At 40.6% G+C, this 22508-nt stretch overlaps 2 protein-coding genes across 5 annotated transcripts in view; both read right to left on the reverse strand.

The window, feature by feature from the left end:
• bmpr1bb (bone morphogenetic protein receptor, type IBb) overlaps nt 1-16384 on the reverse strand; it is a 56862-nt gene extending 40478 nt beyond the window's left edge. For 2 of the 3 annotated variants that reach the window (XM_026173856.1, XM_026173854.1), the window contains exons 1-5: nt 15885-16384; nt 13556-13637; nt 13257-13318; nt 12626-12695; nt 9155-9308 (exon numbers count right to left, since the gene is read on the reverse strand). The gene's annotated coding sequence lies outside the window, so the exon portion shown is untranslated. The other variant, XM_026173855.1, reaches the window with a different exon arrangement.
• An 863-nt stretch (nt 16385-17247) lies between these two features.
• Nucleotides 17248-22508, reverse strand: part of pdlim5b (PDZ and LIM domain 5b) — a 34316-nt gene continuing 29055 nt past the window's right edge. For both annotated transcript variants that reach the window (XM_026173850.1, XM_026173851.1), the window contains exons 7-13: nt 22476-22503; nt 20015-20178; nt 18621-18801; nt 18255-18435; nt 17767-17887; nt 17578-17693; nt 17248-17464 (exon numbers count right to left, since the gene is read on the reverse strand). In XM_026173850.1, the coding sequence (XP_026029635.1) occupies nt 17375-17464; nt 17578-17693; nt 17767-17887; nt 18255-18435; nt 18621-18801; nt 20015-20178; nt 22476-22503 (881 nt within the window). In that variant the 3' untranslated portion in view covers nt 17248-17374. The remainder of the gene's footprint in view (nt 17465-17577; nt 17694-17766; nt 17888-18254; nt 18436-18620; nt 18802-20014; nt 20179-22475; nt 22504-22508) is intronic.

The raw sequence follows: 22508 nt of genomic DNA on the forward strand, positions 1-22508 counted from the left end.
GAACTACTGGCTTTAATGCAAATCATGTAAGTAAAAATCAAAGCAGACCCACACATGCTGCGTATGCCCAAATAAAACATAACCACTCTCCACCCTTCAAACAAATGATAGACCAAACAGTATTTCTTAATTATAACACGGATATTTTAAACATATCAAACCACAATGGCACTGAGCCAAATTACTGTATTTACTTAGCTAATTCCGAAAGCTTTTAAACTTTGAAAGCAACACTGCCAAACTATCAACAAGAGGGGAACACACATCTGCCTCATCTGTCAACACATCCCAGCAGAGCCAATAACAAACCCTGAGCTCCGACTGAGGTAGCAGAAAGGTCAGTGGACCGAGCAGAAGGAGAGGAGAGAATGAGTGTCTATTCACTGCATGCTCACCAGGCCTACACTCAGTCTGCCCAACCCCCTGGGAACTAAAGCCACAACGGGCAACCTGAAACCCATGATGTCATCCTCAGAAAGCACGAGCTACCAGGACCAGAGAGAAAGTGTACCAAACCCAAAGTCAACATCACACAATTGCTCGGTTTAATTGTATTTAAAGAGGAGCAGCTGTAGGAAATTAAGAGGTTCACCAGTAAAGTATTGTACCTGTGTGACAACATGCAAAATCTCTCGAAATCTGGCTGACTTATAAATTCTACACTGGCTCTAGTGGCAACCTTTGTTGCAACAACATAAAATGCACTACCTTCAAATAGCCACTTGAAGCTGGCTCCAAAAATGAGCCAAGCCCCTTTTTTGCTTATTGGCGTGGTCAGGTGTTGACTTACAAGTGGGTCCTGAAACTGTGGACATGCTAGAACCACTAGATGTCTGCTAGGTTTCACCTTTGCTAACGAGTCCCTGAACTGGACTTCTTGAGCATACTATGCTGGCATTGTTGTCTTTCTGAATACAGTTTTCTGAAAAATAAAATGGTTTTCTCTGTAGCTAACTGTACCCACAGACTGTCCAAGAAATCTGTGTACCAGTTTGTTTGTCTTTATTTATTTATTGTTGGTGGGGGCATTCAGTAATACTATTATTATTGAATCCATTAGTTGTTGCCATAATTATCAGGTTTTGGGTCTTAGTAACACAATTATACACTGTATATAAAAGATGGCATTAGACACTCAGTTTGAGCTTTTTGCCATCTTGGTATTCTGAAACCAGACAAGATTTCATTTTGTTTAGTGATTTTTTTTTAGCTTTTGAAGCATTTTTTCTATTTGCTGGTGCATTTGAATTGTCAGAACCACAGAGAATGCAGGTTTAAGTCATGTCACATTTTAAATTTGAACCTCTGTCCATCCTTTATATACAGTCTATCACAGTACCTATACAGTGTATGGATGCTATTCTAGTTAAACAGTGGTAGCTGATAACTTAACCTCTCTTCTAATTGGGTTCACGTTTAGCAATGGCAAAGGTCAAATGCCAGATAAGTTTTGGGTATATATTTACTATCCTTAAGAGAGATGAAGTCTTTGAGCTTTGACTGAAAACAGGCATAAAAAAATTCTCTTTCATGCCTCATTTGTTGCTTCTGCAAGCCATAACTGAAACACCACTTTCAAAAGATGAGGTGAAGAGATTTGGGTCATTAATAGTCATTAGTCATTTTATGCTAAATATATATGATTAAAATCTTTTTAATCAGTCGATAAATCTTTGATCAAGAAATCTGCTGGTTTCTTTTTGATTTTTGTTCAGAAACTGCAGTCCTTTCTTTCTGCTTGTTCTGCTTGATGATGGTTCACATCTTATGAGGTTGCATTCACAAAACCTCGTCTTGATTGCTAACATAGAAACATGTACACCTACAGTAAATGGAAACATGCACTGCACTTCCTGTGCAGTCAAATAGAGGGTTTCCTTTGCAATATGAACATCTTTCTTATCACCCACATATCTTGTCCTTAACGTGGTCTTGGTTTCCATTTTCTAGCTGATATATCTCTGATTGCTCCTTTTTTTAGCTTCATGACCTTTTCACTGTCATACCCACCTATTCTCACCCCTTACAAAAAGACAACGCCAACTCATATTAAAAGGAAACTTTCAACCTTTATGCTTATTTTTCAGATTTAATACATTTTAAAGCAGAGAACCTAAAGAAATAACTTGAATGAAACTCAGATAACTATCATGCTGTGTATCTTATTACTGCTGCAATAAATTACTGGTTGCATGAATTAACTTATTTAAATCGTGTTTGTTTAAAAAGGGGGGATTAAAGTTTCTGTGAGTCTACAGATGACTCAACATGAAGAAATGTATTGTTAAGTGAGTGGCCTGGTATTCTTTTATAATTATATCCAGCCTGGGTTTGAGCCAATACAAAGAAAATAACTTTAAAAAACAATTTCCATATTACACAAATGCATGCTTTGTAAAGCAAATCAGACAGTCACACTGATTTGTATCAGTCCAAATTCATTTCAGAATTCCCCTCCATTTAATCCCTCTTCCAGAAAGTAGCCACTGAGCTGCACTTGTCTGAAAATGAAAAGGTTAGTGGAAAATACAGATAAAAACACATACTTTTTTTTCTCTTTTTTTTTTTTTTACACTGAGATGTAGTGATAAATGTCTTCAAATGGGGAAAGGCATGGCAATGTCAGTGGAGACCCAAACAGGCAGTATTTTAGTGTGTGTGTGCGTGTGCGTGTGTGTGTAGAGTGGGAGAGGACAAACGGTCAAACATGTCATCACATGCTACACATGATGGATGGCAGTTTCCGCCTTCTCCAGAAGTTTATGTAAAGGACTCCTACTGCTGTTCAGCTTAATGGTATCCAAGGGTGACAACCACAAGGGTTTTCATCTGAAGTGTCCGTCTAACACAGAAAATGAAACCTCAGGCCACTGCAGACTATATCACTCTTAACTGATGGGCTTTACTCCATCAATATCATTAGCTTGCTGCAGTGTTTTCAACCATCAACTAATTTAATCTTTTCAGCGCTGCAACCCATAACTAGCTCTCATGTACTTAATCCTATGGAGACAACAACGTATTCATCATGGAGATTGGGGTGGCCTGTTTTAAGGACTAACTACATCCTGTTTGAGAGTGAAGTGGGTAAAAAGTCACTGAAATGTCACGATGATCCTCTGCAGTATGTTTATCATTGTTTATTGGATGCTAATCAGCAGTTATGGCTTTCTTATGATCTCTGCAGTTTGCATTTGAAGGCTCTGTGTAAAGGAATGTAAACAATCATGGTGACCAACTTCAGTCTCATTATGGCTTCTGTTTGTTTATGACACTAATCTGTGGTTGTTGGCCTTCAGGATGAAGTCATAATTGCTGCTGTATTTGTGTGTGTGTGTGTGTGTGTGTGTCACTGCAGAAAAGCAGTGTCCTTGGTTTTGATTGGCAATTTACTGTAATACTGTAAGCTATTTTACATCAGCCAATTCATAGTCCACTGTGCAGATAAGTTTTGTACAATTGTGTCACACACTGCACAGTTTTCAGCATGGCATACTTTCTCCTTCACATGAGGCATCAATCCTGCACCTTCATTGGACTGGCTTGTGATCAAAGTCTGTCGGATTCACTGGTGATGATTCTTCTTTATGGTTCAATGTCAAAGCAAGGAGACGGCACACTGAGTTATACATGCCAGACATAGAAACAGCTGTCCTGTCACTCCGTATCTAATGAAGACAGACAGTGGGTAAAGAAACGATTGGACGCAGTGATCCATCCTTTGAATTCACAGGGGACTGAGATGGCCATGAACTCTATTTGTACTGGGTCCCTAATATAAACTTGCGCATCTGCGTAAGACAATTACAGCCTGATTAGGTTTCTGCAGCAACATATAAAGTGAAACAAGAGATCTATAGCAAGAACTTAATCTTCAAAGTCTGATTTTAAGTATTATGTATGAATTTACGATCACATGAATGAATTAAATCATGGTGTGACTGGAAAAATAGCTTTGATTTACATTGTGTAAAATATCACCACTAGATGTGCGGTCATCTGAGATCTGTTTTCTTACCCCTCCCATTTCAAGTGCATAATCGTAGCTATGGTGGTTTCTGTTAGTGTAGGATATCAATCTTCTGTTTACCTCAGCTATCAGTATGTGTCAGTGTTTATTTACTCTGGAGGAGACTGTCAAACTTAGTTAAAAGAGTCCAAAACAAGTCGAAGAGTTAATAAGACTCTGACAAATTCTTGTCTGCTTGCTGAGGATATCCTGAACTTTTCTTATGGTAAGCGCTGCTGTTTTTCCTGCCCTTAGCCTCTGTTAGCTGCTGTTGGTCAGCAAAATTGGTATGGCCCAGATCTGGCCCACACAATGTGCTTACACATGGCCCGCATACCGCAAAGAATGACGGCCCTTTGGTGGCCCAGATCTGGTTTGCCAATGGTGGGCCATACATGGGCCAGCACAAGGCCAGTTGCAGACACACTGGTGGTCCTTTGCTGGCCCATGTGTGGATTATCTCTGGCAAACCTGGTCTGGGCCACCAAAGGGCCGTCATTCTTTGCAGTATGTGGGCCACGTGTAAGTTGTGTGCAGCCACGGGCCAGTTGCAGACACACATGACAAAACTCTGTTTAGACAGTGAATGGACTGATTCTTATATAGTGTTTTTCAACTCTACCAGATTACTCAAAGTGCTCTATACAACATGCCACAGTCACCCAATCACACACTTTCTCTTAACTGAGTGCTTTCTAACTACATTCACACTCACACTCTTGACATGCAGACTGGATAAGCCAGGGATCAAACCACTAACCTTCCAATCAATAGGTGACCTGCTCTACGCCTGAGCTACGGCCACCCACTGGCAAAGATGAGTAAACCCTCACTAGGTTTTGGATATAGTGTAAACTCACAAACCCGTCAAACCTGCATTTGAAACGTTGGCTACCATAGCAGTATAGGATTGCAACATGGCATTTGGGTCTTCTAACTAAAATAGGAAAATAGGAACATAAATAGTGCATCATTGCCAGACCTGGCCTACATCTGGTTGACATACACTCTGCCATAACACCGGTCAGTCAGAAGTGCCAGCTTGATGCCGGATCCCGCCAGACCTGTTTTCTATGGGCCTGGGCCACATAAACCAAACCACAATCGAGCCAGATGTGGCATGCAATCACATAGACAGTGCCATCTATGCCAGGCCTGGCCCATATCAGGATGACATACGTCTTATCATGCCAGAAGTCAGCCAGCAGTGCTGGCTTGATACCAGATCCGGGCCAGACCTGCTTGCTATGTTGGCATTAGTGAAACTTCATTTATAGTGAACCTAACATTGTTGGACTCAGACAATTTGCAAATAAACTTGTATAAGATGGGAGAATATGATGAAATTGTTTATCAGAGGGAGCATGAGATATTTTTTTGGACACTCAAGCCTAACATTATAATGTTAGCTTAAATCCCTCTGCTGTTGATCTTAAGCTAGCTCACTGTCAGCTATCAGACAGGAGGTTGCATGTCAAATCTGCTGACAAGAAGTAACTGTTACAATATTGGGACCAAATGAGCATGTTTATGCATGTTTTTGTGTGTCGGTGCCATGATTTCAGTTCAGGACATGAGGGTTAACTTGAGTAGGAAAAGGATGATATTTTCTCCAGATGTGCATCACGTTTTCTTTTTCCTTCGCGTTTTCGCTTCTTTGGTGAAGGGGAACCCTTGTCAGATGATAAAAGACAGGTATGATGCTTCATATCTTGAGTTTGAATTACAGTTTGCCACTAAATCACATAACCAGAGTAGTTGGAATGTATTGATGACTACTGCCATTAGACAGCTATCTCTACAGATGCACATGCAAGCGATCCTTTCAATCATCAACCTGGTAATTAAAACTGTACCTATTATAGAAGGGACAAACAGAAGCTACAAAACATTTAGTATGCTACAAAAAAGCAGCAGCAAACGCAACATATGTTCAGCACTAAGTTGCAATGATGATCCTCCTTCTTTTTTTCAAATTTATTCATGTAGTGGACTTCACTTGTACTAACCCCTTGTACTAAACTTGACAAACATGCACACAAACAACAGAATGTACCATTCCAAACATGTTGGAACAGACAAAGTTTGTTCTGAGTGAAAACCCTAAGGGCTTTGTCCTTGCCAGAGCATCTCTCAACCCCCATCTTCTATCCCAACATCCTTCATCCTTCTGATGAAACCCTGGGGAAGGTTCAATTTTAGGGACTAAACTCCAGCTTTGCCCCTAAAGACTGTCTCTCTCCCTTTGCTCTGTTTTGCTTGGTTTAGGCCAATTTACTGCTTGCAGTTATACTATTACCACTGTCAAGCCACCATATTCCCACAAGAGCGAGAGAATATTCCCACAGTACAGTCCTGATGTGCAGCTTACACCAACACTGAAACCTAGTAAAACAACACTGAGGAGGACCTCTACGAGCTTTGCCAACAGGCCTTATTGACAAGTTAAGACCATTAACTTTATTCGCTTGTTGACACTGGTTTGCCGCGATGCCCCATCATCAGTCAGTCTTGAGTGCTTTGGATGAATCCCAGTCAGACCTGAATCATGAAGCTGGAGGCAGATCTGGGAAACAGCGACCACAGTTCAGTCCACACACAGACAGTGGCCAAAAAAACTCTGTCTCCTCTCTGTCCAAAGCTGTCAATGTGACTGTGGCACTCCTGTCCGTGATTGATGACCGTGGCTCTGCATATTTCTGAAGCTGACACGTGCTGCCTCTATTGGCCGGGAGTCCTCTCTGTTCTATTTTGTTTACATTATTCGTCTTATTTCTCTGACCAGCCCAGCTGTCGAGTGCATATGGAAGGGTTTTTTTTTTTCCATGCCCTCAGTTGTCCAGGTATGTGTAACGAAATCTTGAGTTCTGTTTTGAAAACCCTGGGAGTTCCAGTCGTTTTCACATTCGAGGTTTTTCTTTAAGCTCCCCCACCTCCGCCTTCCCTCTCACCCACTTGTACTCCCATAGAATTGTCCACCCAAAGCTTCTAACTGCTTAATTTGTAGCACTTCCAAAAAGTAAAACAAACATAGGTTTTAAAAAAAAAAAACAGTGGGCACCACCCAGCATCTTGACCACTTTATGTAATGAAGTAAAAAGGCCTGTGTGTGTGCCTACATTATTAGCGTTTTTAAAATCGGGCATTTTCAGCTTAGCTTTTACGTTGGCATCAGAGAGAAAAAAGTTACTGACTTTCCAATTTCTTCATGTTTTATTCTCAAAACATGAGCTTTCGGTTTGATCCTATGAAAAAATGACCAATCATGTAGGTGGTTGTTTAAAACACATAACTGTTGCACTTGTTTCATGATACAGTCTTGCAGGTTAGTCACTCAAACTTAACTAGTTATTTCATCCTTTGCATAACCCTAAACTGAAGCAGCTGATGCTGAAATCAGACAAAGATCAGGTATAAATGTTAGGTTCTTTAAACAGAAAAAAAGTTAATCGAGTTAACAAAATCAGACCCACATACGAGTGTGTGGATCCAACATGCTTTCAGACCGCACAAAATGTCCCAGATTGCACATTTTCAATGCTTTACAAACAGATGCAAAGTATCTTGCCTATGAGTGAATTTGACAGCAAGAAAGAAACTAACCATGAATTCCTTATACGTCTACATGCATACAGTAACAAGGTCAGTAAAAAGGTTGAAGCAGTAGAGTACAGAAACCAAGTAACCGTCTCCTGATCCTTAAAATGTGATCTGTGCATTGTGGCACAGCAACATTGGTGCGTGCAGCTCCACATGTGTCACCACACAGAATAAATTAACAGCTGTAACTTCTCTTAAACACCTGCAATAACAATCCAGCGTGTAGCAGGTTAGCTAGCTTCTCTGCTCTCCCTCTCTTTCTTTGCATTGTCATTTGATCCAGCCTCTGCCCTACGTAAAATTCTCAGAGCTACAGAAGAGGTTTGGAAAGCAAAGCAGAGAGGCCGGTCTCTTCTGAGTCTGGATACAACCGTAAGTAAAGATGAAAGAATAATGAAAGATTGATGTGGCCAAAATGTGTTTCCCTTGGACGTTAATTTAGAAAGCAGGACATACTCTCCACTGAGTCTGTATCAAGTCTTTTTTTAGACCACAGTTGGAACTGAAATACACACAGAGTTTCCAGTGAGGCTGGGTGGCTAAAATAAATATGCTGATATTACTAAGCAGTCACATTTAAAACAACGAGTCTTCCAAAGGCGTCGCTTTAGTTGTTTCCCATATCGTCACTTGAGGGCAGACCCAACGCAACTTGAACTAATTTATTTAGAGGAGCCTGGAGCTTTTCTTTCACTGATGTCATCAGTCATCTTTGCCGCAAATACAGAAAACAAGTAACTTAATCGCAATTGCAAACACCACTACCTGGGTGAGTCAAATTAGGCTGAATGCCAGCGAGTAGCTGTAAAAGGTTTAACGGTTAAAATTTCAAGATTTCCAGAGTAACGTGATACACGATAAACTTCCACACAGAACAAATAATCTCTTCTGGAAAACAGATCACAAAAAAAAAAAAAAGAAAAAAAGTTGGGAAAGCCTTGAAAACCATATCAGCTCAACACAAATGCAAACAGTTTTAACAAAGGACAACAGGTGTCATTGAAGTGTAACTGTCCACCAGAGACATATTCAGCAAACGAGGCTTGGCAGCTTGTACCTGCTCTCATGCAACATACAGTAACTTGACTCACCTTTTGTTTGCTGCAGTAGTTTATTTAATCTGAGGTTATAGTGCTTTTCATGAAGTGTTGACACGAGTTTGTCACCTGTTACCTCTTTTGGCTCATTCCCTAATCTCACGACTAATCCCAAACCCTGTCAGGGAATCCACCGTGTGTCGTGTCTGACAATGTATGTGTGTGCTTGTTTCCAAATAAAGCAGAGCGAGCAGCTGGGATCCAAACATCACAACAGAAGCTGACGACATGGTGAAGTGAACAATTAATCTCCAAACGCTGTGAACGCGACTGACAAATGCGGAACACTTTATCTTGGCAGGATCTTCTCGTGCGGTTCAAGGTAATGCTATTTTTAATCATCGGCACACAGAGCGCTTCATTCTTCACCGTATGTTCCAGGATGAGACTGGGTCTTTAATTAACAGATTAGCATTGATATGAGAAGTCATTCTGAATACAGACTCACCTGATCTGATCTATGCAAACTCAGCTTCTTCTGCTGAAGTATCCTCCTCTTCTATCCCCTGGCTTTAAAATGCAAATCTCTGATGTCAGCACATTTCCTCGCAGACTGCCTCACAGGTATGACTCTGAATACCCTCTGCCCTCTCCCAAACCTGCTGGAAAACAAAAGACACACACAAAACCCATTTTGCAATCTGTCATCAAGGGCTGGGAAGCAGGAAAAATACGCACGAGACAGAAATTGATTTCATGTGTTTCTCCATCTCCTCTCGCAGTCTGACTGGCACTCACTGTCGCTTCCTATTAATCAGACGCGGTGCAGAAAAAGGTCGACAGCAGAGCAGACATGCTGAGGACCGTAGAACAAAGCTTTTCAGATTAGTATGTTGAAAGATCAAACTGTCAAATGAGATCAGGGTGACATGTTTTGAACGAGGTGAAAGGCAGAGCCCGCTCTTTATACACATATAAGGAAATATGAACTTCTCAGGAAAAGAAGGCAAGCGCCATGAAACATATTTCAGAGACCTTGAGACAATATTGTATGAGCAAAATTACAGTGAGCCACAGCTGGGTGCTGAAGTGAAACAGCGAAGTTCCCTCACGATGGAAACAGGTGACTCGTACTGTGTTTCTGGGTGGTCTCGGCTGACCTGTATTTTCTTAATAAACCAGTAAGTTAGGGTGTAATTATAGGCTGTCGAGCTGCCAGCGTGTCAGACTTGTATGTGTGGGTGAAAGTGCTGACAGTGTCATATCAGCTGTGTGAACTTACATGTGAACCATATACACACAAAAATGGAGAAAATATTTGCATAACTGTAATTTTTTTGTTTTAGTATCATCTTTTTTTCCACCCACGCAGACTCACACAGCTGTCTTTTATTTGCCAGGATCCAGCAGCAAATGGTGATACATTGTGAACTTTAACACACAGATTCTTGACATTCTTTATGGGTGTGAGTTACTCTCCAACTCAAACTGGCGTTTGGCTTCAGGACGCTTTTCTTTCCGGACAGCAGGTCACTGTCGCAGAAGGAGTTCAAGCAATCCTTTCCCACATATACAGGCTATTATTGACCTCTCTACATGCAGGAAGTCCATTTTTCACAGTCTTGCACAGGTTCAGCTCCCTGACTGAACACCACTTGAAACAAGGACTCCAGGTTTGGAGCTGCATCAGCATATTTTGCTGTGTATGACGGGTCTTGCAGTGGCACGCTCAATGTTGCTTAATGTAAAAGGAATGCTAATTAAACGATGCAACAAGCCAACTCAGGGCTGAAACCAAGATGCAAAGATATAAAAATGTATTCATGAGCTACTATATGTTTATATTGCTGAAATGCACTATGCAAGTAGGCTGAAATATTTTTTATGCAGGAAAATATGTAGAAGTATCAATCACAAGATGACCTTCCATAATGCCACTGAGCTCTCAGACCGCATCCATCCTGAAAGAGTATTACATGTTTTTATACACTCACCGGACACTTTATTAGGTACACCTCCCTTTTGTCTTGAGAACTGCTAAAATTCTTTGCATCATAGATTCAAGATGTTGCTGGAAACATTCATCAGAGATTTTGGTCCATATTGACATGACAGAATCACACAGTTGCTGCAGATTTGTTAGTTGCACGTGCAAGACGTGAATCTCCTGTTCCATCCAAAAGGCACTCTATTAGATTGAGATCTGGTGACGATGGAGAGATTTGAGTACAGTGAAGTCATTGTCGTGTTCAAGAAACCAGTTTGAGATGATTTGAGCTTGATGACATGGCACATTATCCTGCTGGAAGCATCCATCAGAAGATGAGTACACTGTGGTAATAAAAGGATGGGCATGGTCAGCATCTGCTCAAGTAAATTGTGGGTTTTATATTGTTCTCAGTTGGTACTGAGGGCACCACCTCAGTGAGTGACACCCAGAGTGGTTTCTGCTGCTGTAGCCCAACTGCTTAAAGGTTTGATGTTTTGTGCATTCAGAGATGATCTTCTGCAAACCTTGGTTGTAACGAGTGGTTATTTCAACTCTTGCTATCCTATCAGCTTGCTCCAGTTTGAACATTCTCCTCTTACCTGTGGCATGAACAAGGTACTTTTGCACAGAGAACTGACACTCACTATTTTCTTTTTTGTGGAACATTCTCTGTAAACCCTAGTGATGGGAAAATCCCACTAGATCTGCAGTTTCTGAAACACTTAGACCAGCCAGTCTGGCACTAACAGCCATGCATGGTCAAACTCGCTTAAATCACCTTTCTTACCCATTCTGATGCTCAGCTTGCAGGTTGCCTTGACCTGCAGCTCAGTGCATTTAAGCACACACACAGTGCCTAAATGCACTGAACAAAGTGCGTAGAGAACAAACTGTTATCTATTAACGAACAGTTGAACAGGTGTACCTAACAAAGCGGCTGCTGAATGTAAACCGGATAAAGATAAATCATACTGGGAGGTAAAAATTGTACTTCACAGTTAAAAAGGAATGTGGAAAAGGGGTCCTCTTGTCTCATCAGTCAGACCATGGCTATCTTCACACCTTCATTTTTACTAACCACCTGTAAGGTTTTGTGACTGTGTCTTTCACAGTTGTGATACAGACAAACAACTGCCAAAGAACTCAGACTACAGCTGTGGCTACAGCAGGTTACACAAAGACAGAATCAAAGGGTGAAAATAACATGACATACACTTGTTTGAATTGGATTTGATGAATTCTTCTGGTATTCATTTATACTTACATTTGGCATTTTTGGATTTCTGTGTCTATTTCCTTGTTTCAGCATTGTCTTAACGTTACCATAATTAAATTTCTTTCTTTTTTTTTTTGTTTGTCTTATTTTTATGAGAAGGTACATTCATAAATACAGTGCTCTAGTAATTTACTCAGGTGTGTTTCTGAGAGTGTCTAAAATTTACTACACTATATCAGATGTTGATCTTCATTTCAGTTAGACAGGTCAGTAGAGGGAGTCTGAGCCTGACCCAAAACTTGAGTGGAGAAAACAGGATTCTATTATAGTCAGAGCGGTTTATTTTACATAGCCTATCAACAGGCCGAGCAGAAAGTCAATTAGCCTGCCACTTTGGAGGCTAACTGCACATGCACACACACACACACACACACACACACACACACACACACAGACACACACACACACACACACACACACACACACACACACACACACACACACGATGAGCTTTGTCAAATACTACCTCTAACTCCAGGAAAACAGCCTATCGTGATCAATACAGCTTTTAGTTTTGGATTACATTTTCTTCACAATATTATCGGTGTGGAGCTTCAAGTGAGACCACTCAACTTTACATTTGTGAGTTCCCATTTAACAAAAGAGCTCGGTTTTACAGTCAGTCATGTGCATATAAACAGATACTATGTCATTCCATTTATAAGAAATGTTCTCAGGCACATGGATAGAGAGTGCATGAGAGTGTGACTCACCATCCAAACCCAGGGCATCAGAAAGCATCCTGTCACCGTGCCCAGCCAGAGCTTCAGCACTTGTCCTTCTCTGGAAGAAATAAAAGTGGAAATACTGGAAGAAGCTCATATGTCTGTCATAAAACTGCAGACTAAATTTCAAACTCAGGTCAGCTCTTTTTTTTTTAATACAATCCTATTTTTCTCCAGTAATATGAACTTACAGGCAACCTCCCATCATCTTCATTAGTCTTTCATCAGCAACCCTACATAAAACGATGAGTGGGTCATTTGTACTTATGTGTTTGTGAATTAGCATTAATTGTCAAAGTCCCAGGGGAATCTAAGCTAACTGAAACAAGATCGACTATTTCAGATTGGAACATGTAACCTGTGCTTCCAGGTTAATTATATCCAGAGAGGAGTAATAGGAAAAATCTACAAATGGTAATGACGACAGAAACTTATCATTTAAAATAAAGAATTTAACTAAGGCAGGATAAGATTTCTGAGAGAAAAGCTTCCCAGGTGCCACCTATGTTAAATACTGTTCCTGTTTCAAAGAGAAGCTTAGTACGGAGATTTTAGGATGGGAAGACAGACAATAGCGGACAAAATATGAGTGAATGAATGGCAGATGGAAAAGCCATACCTGTGGAAAATTCTTGATGTGAGATGCTCTTCCTTCAGGGAGTGCACACAGAGGAGAAGAAGCTAAAAGAAATGATGAAAACATATAAAGTCCTGGCAGCTGGAAAAGGCATTGAGCAAAGCCTGTCTGTAACTGGATCTCTGAAAGTTTGTATCTCGATATACTCCATTTGTCTCTGTGCTCATGTTACATGAGTGTGAGGTGATGAGCTAAAGTCTTCATTATTGCTTTTCTTCTGCAGTCCTGACAAAACTTTATAGGTAAAAACTTCTCCCTCCTCCCACATATTCGGTCATTACCTGTGCGGTCCTCAAATACTGCTCCTATTAAGCTTGTTAATATGCGGCAGTGATCTCTGCCTGGATTGGCTGTCCTTGCTTCCTGTAATTATAAGGGAGGAAACTTGAGGTGAAAGGTCGCAGCTTGCTAAGTTTAGCCCTGTGGACAAATCCAGACATAGGCCAGTATCTAACCACAGTGATTAGGAGTGTTTGTGCATTTATGTGCACCACACACGTAAATATGATGCTATTTGATTTAAAATTCTGATTTGTCTAAAGCCACATATCCATCACTTGTGATTCCTCATCATTGCTACACATTTCCACCCGTGAAGGTTTCAATCAACCAGATGAAGAAATCTATTGGTTAATTACTCTTAGTCAACACTGCAGTCCATACAGAGCTCTGTGGGAACTCCATCTGACATTTTTCACAGACAGGGCAGCCCTCATGCTGCTGCATAACAGGCCTAACAAGTAGAATATACACACACTGTGTTAGTCATCAGTGCCAGAGAGTCCACCACACTGAAACACTTGTAGCAGGAGTCTGCGGTAGACCACAAAGGGCTGCCTTGCCAGCCACCCTCACTTGACATGCCATCATGCCTAAGGACAGGCGTGACTCCTGCCAGGGGCAGAGCCAGGGCAAGAACCGGGTGGTGGGCGGTGGTTTGATCACTCTCTGTGAGTTTAATATTACCAATAAACACTCACTCTGTTGTGCCTCAAAGAGCCTCTCTGTCTTGTAGAGAGTTAGAGGGGCTGCTGTGTTCCAAGACTACACCACAGGCCTGAATGAGGTGTATTGCTCCCACCGGGCTCAGAGATAGTCGTGTAAACATGAGACGATGTCATAGACAGTTTACTTTGTGTCATCCGTTCAGTGGTCAAGTATTTCCATCAACCCTATGCCACTGAACTCTCACAGAGAGAACAGCCCCCCACATACAAGCTCCTGAATAATCAGGCCCCATCATGTCTTAAAGACCTCATGGTACCATATCATCCCAACACAGCACTTCACTCTCAGATTTGCTGGCTTAATTGTGGTTCATGGTATATTTAAAATTAGAATGGGAGGCACAGCCTTCAGGTTTCAGGGCCCTTTTCTCTGGAACCAGCTCTTAGTTTGGATTCAGGAGACAGCCACTCTCATTACTCTACTCTCAAGGCTAGGCTTAAAACTTTCCTTTTTAATAAAGCTTATAGTTAGGGCTGGATCAAGTGCCCCTGAATCATCCTTTAGTTATGCTGCAATAGGTATAGGCTTCTGGGGGATTCCCATGAGTATTTCTTCTTTACTCATTAGGTCTTTATACACCACTCTGCATTTAATCATTAGTGATTATTTATCTCTGACTCTCTTCCACAGCTCGTCATTTGTCCTGTCTTCCTCCCCTCAGCTACAGATGGACGCCCCTCCCTGAGCCTAGTTCTGCCTGAGGTTTCTTCCTGTTGAAAGGGAGTTTTTTCTTCCCACTGTCGCCAAGTGCTTGCTCATAGCTGGTTATCTGATTGAAGGGTCTTTACATTACAATATCAAGCACCTTGAGGCAACTGTCGTTGTGATTTCGTGGCATATAAGTAAAATTGCATTGAACTGTTAATACCTTCAATCTACCTCTAGTCATAGAGGCAGTGTAAATCTACGTATTTTATTCCCCTTGCATTATCTACATCCCAGCTGATCAATAAGTACAACAGTGGCAAATCAAATCAGTCACAGTGATTACATTATTACATAGCCTTTGATTATATCATATGATCTTTATCAGCTGATGGAGTTGACCCAATTAGATTTTGATATGTAATCAGTTTAATAAGTCAGATTAAGCACCAATAATATATTATAAGTGAACTACTGGGCTAACCTTATCTGGTGATGAAGATGACCGTCATAATCAATGCAATGAAAACAACTTTGAATATCTTTCGCAAAATTGGCCAAATTGTCGAATTTAACAGGGGAGACCTTGATAACAACTTTACTCAGTGGATTAAAACAGCTGTCTCTTATCATAACGCAACTCCGAGGCCATTGTCCATCTGATCAGGCATCAAAGATGTACCGCCGCGATCAATTTAAGCATCATCAGCACCGTCACAGACTCCACCAATAACGCTGTCCGGCGTCGCGCAGATCGCCCGCAGCTGCTGCCACTAAATAACCCCCCTCGTAGGGAGCCAAATAAGCATTTCGGCTGAATTCATTTGAACAGCAGCACGGAAAACAAATCACGGACCCCTCCGGGTTTCACTGACGAAAGTCTGGACATCCACTGCACGAGTACTTTCCAGTGCAGCTGAAACTGCGCTCCCACAGAGACAACAAAAGTATACTTACCGTCTCTTCTTAAAGCTGCACAATAAAATCCCAGCCGGTCCTGATTTCAGATCTACTCTGGTCTCTTATTTGTGCCCATGCGCCTCTACGTCTGGAGTTTTCCAAGTGTAGGCTACCGATAGTTTTTGGAGGCTGCTTAAATCTCGTGTCCCACAGCTCCCACCTCTGACGTCTTGGAGAATGGCAATAACCTGAGCTCCTGCAGTTATTTGAATATCACTGGATATGTTTTCAGTTATTCCTGAATCTCTCACACTTTATAGCCTATAGCAGTTACAAGACAGAAGACCAAGTATAGTTTCTTTAATTCTTATACAGACATTTGTAAGCTACTTAAATTTCTTACTGAAGTTTAAGTGCATGGTGCCCGTCTGCCTGCCTCTTAAGCTTCCCCTCATAATAATAGTTATAGCAGACACATATCAAGCAGTGATACATCACACACTCGTCTCAATGCTTTCTGTCCATCTAACGTCTCATAAACAGAGCATATACAACAACAGTTTTGATCTAGCGTCCGGTGCAAAAGAATTGAATAACATGGTTTTGAAATGATGCATGGCAGCCAATGTTGGACTGTTTTATTTCAATGAATGCATAGAAAGTATGCAAAACAAACAAACAAACCAAAACCTGACAGCAGAACTCCACTTTTGAAAATATATTTTAAAATTGTTTTTTGGTAACCTGAAAATCCCACAAAACTGTGATTGAATGGTTTAGCACAAAATAGGAAAAATAAAATGCGTTTTAATGCCAGGAGCTGGTTCAATACCACTGGAAGCATGCTCATTCAAACATTTAACTACTGAAGTATAGACTTTACAACATGAACAGAAACAGCTGGATGTCCCCACTTTATTCACTTGACATTAGGAAGTCTTTTCAAAATACTCCTGGATGCATCAATAATAAAATGCACGCACAATATATAAATTGCACATTTTAATAGGTTACTGCCTGGTTTTTTCATTTCACTGTGATAACTAAACAGCACATCATTTAAAGATTTTACTAAAAAATTACTATTAATAATATTTCCCATTGTTTTGCCAGACTGAGTGATCCCTGTCTAAAATATACTTTGTTTTTATAATTATTTAAAGTTAAATAAGCTTAATTTTTAAACCCTGTAAACTAATTTTTTCTCATCTTCAGCACACCACCACCACCACACGGGTATTAAAAATGCATCGGTGTAGATACGGAACTGACAAAGAAGTCAACAGTGCACTGAATTTACTCTTGCATATTCTATTAAAAGTTATGTGACATAACTAATGATAATAGCTAATACCAATACTAGAGCACAGAATGAAGCTTACAGTGGAATCTCTGACCAAATATTATTATTATTAAAGAATGCCAGTAATCCAGTTTATTTATTTATTTTTGTTTAAATCAAGAACATATTTAACATTTGCTTGAAATATAACTTGCTGCAAACTGATGCCCCCTCTCTCTCTTATGTATATTCACAGAAGGTCAGCTCAGATGTTGACGGTGTGGGCGTGTTTCTTGCACAAAGGTTTGTCTTTCTTGGAGAAGAATGCCTGACCCTCCAGGTTAGTAGAGCACACCTGTAGAGAGAAACAAACATGATATAGTTGGTTTACTTAATGCGACATTGGCAGTATTTACTTATGTGGATTTCCAGCTCTTGTTGCACAGAGAATTAATCTCCTGAACATACCGTGCACACAAAACAGGTGTCGTGCCAGGTGAATCCTAGAGCCTCCAAGAACTTGTCCCCTGCCTCAATGGGGAAGTCGCAGCCATGACAGTTGGTCCCAAACAGGTTGTAGTAGTCTGAGTGAACAGCAAATGTTAGTTTGTTTGAACGACACATTGTCTTTATTTTCTTTACAAAACATCGCTTAACCTTTTTCACAGTATGGCTGTCCGTCCTCCATGTGAAACGTGTTGCCTCTGATTGGGAGGTGGCAGGCCGAGCAGACGAAACAGGACACGTGCCAGGTCTGTTTCAGGGCATTCATGATCTCCTGTGGAGAAAAGATATCAAATTAAACACTTTTGAATCATTTTTGTATTTATCACGACAAAATGAATTAAAATAAAGTGACTATTTCAGTGTTAGCAGATGGATAGCAGCTCCTGCTATAAACACATGATTGTACACAGTTAACAATATTAAGGAAAGTTAGCTACAGCTTACATATGTATATGTGCTACAATCATATTACAGCTCTTTTTTTGAATATATGTCAACACACAGTATGTGCTGTATATTTTTAAATGTGCAATCACACACACTTCAGTGGATTTGATCAGTGTTTGCTTCATTTCCTGGAATAGAGTGGAGGGTAATATGAGTTTCTAGTTAAAGCGGACAAAGACACTTTAACCCACCCCCAGAATCTTCTGCTGGCAGCGGGCGCAGGTGGGAGCAAAGAACTGCTCATAGCACTGCACACAGTACACCTTGTTCCCCTCCTCTACAAATCCATGGTCTGCCAGGGAGGAGCGGCAGTGAGCGCAGTTGAACTCCTCAGGGTGCCATGCCATACCCATGGCCACAAGGAATGGTCCCCTGGTGTGATTGAGCACAGATCATAAACATAAGCAAAGCACCACTTGAGGAGTTTTACATAAACATTCTGCATAATAAGCTGTAGGCTGTACAGACCTTTAGACTTATTTAAATGTAAATGTAGCTGATGAAGAATGTTTTACTGTTCCAAAGCTCCTTTGCCGAATGCAGTTTTTCTGACGTACCTGATGATATTGTTGCACTTGCAGCACATTGGGGTCCGCGTACCAGCTGGGATGTGCTCAGCACGCTGTACCAGAGAGTTGAGGTCCTCAGGATGTGGCCGCGGGGTGGGGCGGTCTGGTCCTTTTGGAGCAGGATTGGTGATTTTGCCAAATGAAGGAAGTGCTCCACCCTTAGGAAAACCTAAATGAGAAAAAGCTATGGGTCAGATGACTGAAGAAAACGAAAAGAAAAAAGATAAAGTCCTGGTTTATGTTTCAAAATGAAAGTGAACAAACAACTAGTAGTTACTAGATGCAGTTAACAGAAAAGAAGAGGTTAGGGGTGTGTGTGGTCGGATGAGGAATGGGAATTTTTTAATGACTTCAGTGCCTGAACCATGACAGATCAGGCTTGGACAGAGCCACCCAACTGTGATTTTCCTACTGAGGCAAACAAATTCCAAGACACCTGGAAAAACAGAACGGTTTTTAACAGAAACTGATTCTTACTGGAAGAGATTTTTAGGTCTTTAAACACAAAGGACAGTGAGACTTTTAAAGCTGGGGAAAATATTTTCCTTTTAGGCAGCAGCTCTTTCACCTCAGTCTGTTTTTGTGGCTGTGATTTTATCTCTGCCCTCCTCACAGCTTTAGAAAACAGGCATAGAAAAGCTTTTAATCCAAACACAATGAAAAATGATTCTGATGTGATGATGATGATGTGCAGAAATTTAAATTGTGAAAATGATAAATTTAACTTATAAACACTGTAAATCTGAATGATGCATGGCACATTCCACATACTCGGCCCCCTTTCACAGATATGTGCTTGTTTACTTGAACTCAGGCACTTGTTAATCTGATAAATAACAGTCAACAAAGACCTCACTGTGTCGCCTCCTGCTCTCTCTCCCTCTGAGGAACCTTTCAGCAGATGTTTTTAAAGGCTTCCAGGGAAATACTTTTGGATGCACAGTGCATCTGTTCATGTGCGACAGCATGCTTTTATCATACAGCTGGATTGATAATAATGATCACAGGCTGATTCCTTTCAACAAAAAGAAAATTTGCATTACTTCCTAAAGTTTTCATGCCAGGGTTTTCTGTATTTAAAGAGCAGAATAAAACCTCTAAAACCTATAAAACATCACTTTCACAATCTATTTGGCTAAGGGGATCTTAGGAAAAGCCAATAATCTAAGCACATTAACTGAATAACTCTGGCTGTTATGGATCTCATAATCTTAAATAGCTTGGTGTCAGATAAGATGAATGGGTGCTGCCATCTGTAGGCTAGAAGCAACAACTACATCACGTGATCTATGTTCAAGGCAGAAGCAGAACCGTGTAAGTGGCTGTAAACAACAGAAGTAGGAAGAGAAAGGGGAGGATTTCTGTACAGGATGTTACTCTACCTGATGGAGCTCCAGGCTGATAGGGGGCTTTGTTCTGGGCTGCAGGACTTTTAAATGAGGAAGCAGGGACAACCTTGCCATTTGTGGGTGCCACTGCAGGTTTGGAGTATGTTTTCGCTGCAGGTGAGGTGTGCACAGTGGGATTGGTTTTCTCAACAGACTCACTAAAAACAGATATACATATGTCATAATTCAGCAACACACAAACACACGCACGCATGTGTGCACGGTAATTTCTCCATGACTTCAGAGGACATTACATTGACTTTTTGATGCAGTATAAACCCATAACTACTACTTGTTTGGCCCTAACCTATAGTTAGACCTGAACCATGTTTTCACCTTAAGCTTTAATGACTAGCAGTATGATGAGTCACTGGCTCACATTTGCATAATCAACTGTCTTCTTTGACCTGAAAATGAATGTGTGTACGGAACCATTTTAACCACGTCTACCTTGATGTAAGAAAACTTGCAACCGTTGGAGAGACAGTGACAGACGGCAAGGGATCCCAGTTAGCGATCACTCGGCAGACCAGCTTTGCTCCAACAGGTTAACAATTTGTACATCTGGATTATTTTTCAGCCAGATCACATTGAATCTTATCAAACAACTAGGTCTATGTGTTACAACAGACTTGAGGTTTTATGTTTATCTGTAGTTTTGATCATAATCCAATGTGTTTTCTCTGTCTTATGCTGTCTGTAATGTGTTACCGTTTGAATGACCAGTTACTCATAAAAAACAATCCAAGTAAAACTACACCGAGAAGTTCTTCTAGTGACAAGCATCATGAAGAATAGTTAACCGTTTCAAACTGGATGCCATTTTGAATAATGTAATGCAATACAGTTCTGCAGAAAACAAAACATCCTTACTGCTTCCATAGGAATTAAGAGGCTGCGTAGCTACTTCCAAATGATTGAGTGTGAGCAGCATAAGTTTTGTCATTTTACTGGTTTGGAGCATTTAGCATTTGTGTTGTGCTTAAACTAATGCCCTACAAGGTGCAGAATTGTGGAGTTTTTATTACATGACTGGAAATTTTAATTTAAATTCTTCATGTACAGAAAATTCTTTCACATCACACACATTCAAAAACTGGAAATTTCTTACTGGCAAAGTGCCTTTTTCCATCACAGAAGAATAAAAGAAGAAAAGAGTGGAAAAAGATCAAGAGCAATACAGAAAGAAGTTTATTGAGGTAAAATCATACAAGGTGGACAAATATCACTTAGGTTAGTATAGAAAATACAAGAAAAAGACACAGAAAATGCTCAGAATGATACGGAATAAGATTAAGAGTGGAGGCTCAGATGTGAACAACTCACTACAGAAACGCATACTATACACTACAGAATCGTGCTGTGCTTCATGTTCAGTCAAACACATGTACTTCCATGCATGAATCATTTACATATTTAAATTACATGTCACCAGAAAAAATATACTTTAAAACTATTTTTGCAACATAGTGTGTTTTCGTGTTACTTTAGAATTGGACATTTTAAAAGAGTTTGCCAAATGAAAGGTGCAACTATGCTGCTGCGCAAAGGCCGACAATGTAAATTTAATCAAAAATCAAAATTAAATAAAGCATTAAGCAAAACAAACCCTTTTCTACTACACATTTAGCACTCGTGCTGAAACGCCATGATGCCAGTCTCTCAGCTTGTTGTACTTGTGTCCTATAACTTCTGGGTCCAACTTGTTCAATCTGATTTGCCCCGCGAGAAAGGATTAAAGAAAAGAAGAGAACAGGGAAAGGTTGAAAGGTTAAGTTAAGTAAAGATAACACATGCAAGCAAGGAAGCAAAGGCATGAATTAAGGAAGTATAGAAAACCTACTCTTTATAAACTTTTATTAATTAAACAAAGCAGATGTGTAATAGTCACTTCTCCCTTAAGAAAAGTTCTCTGAATTAAATGTCACTAACAGAAGGAGAGCAAGAATCTCTTCTTGGCAGAGGTGCTTTTACCCACGTACCATTTAACAACCCACAACGCGCAGAGTGAATGACACACTGGTTGGTTGGGGTTCTGGTACAGCGGGCAGACTGTGTTTACTGCGGATTAACTCAACTTCAACATGAGAAAAGCCGTAGAAATCACGGCCTACGCTAAGCCAGTGGCTGTCTCCACTCACCCATCTTCCCCCCCAAGAGCTTTGAAACTGGCTTCTCCAAATTAAGAATAATTCGAGCGTTAAGATCAGGAAATCAGTGCTTTACTTTAAATCACAGGCTCGTCCGTATGCTTATACAATTATTCTGAGGGCCAATTCTGAATCCAAAACCTCTGTGATCAAGAACTTCTTATAACAGTACAACTGCCAAAGCAGATGCATTTCTTCCTGCAAAAGTACTCAAAACGCAGACACTCAGACAGTGAGAAAAATGAAACCAGACGGGGGGGGGGGGGGACCCTCAAACATACACCAAATAAGATTACAGTACTTACTTCTTTCCACTGTTGTCTGGGGTTTGTTCTGCA

This window comes from Astatotilapia calliptera, chromosome 7 (genome assembly GCF_900246225.1).
Source record: "Astatotilapia calliptera chromosome 7, fAstCal1.2, whole genome shotgun sequence".
NCBI classification, from domain to species: domain Eukaryota; kingdom Metazoa; phylum Chordata; class Actinopteri; order Cichliformes; family Cichlidae; genus Astatotilapia; species Astatotilapia calliptera.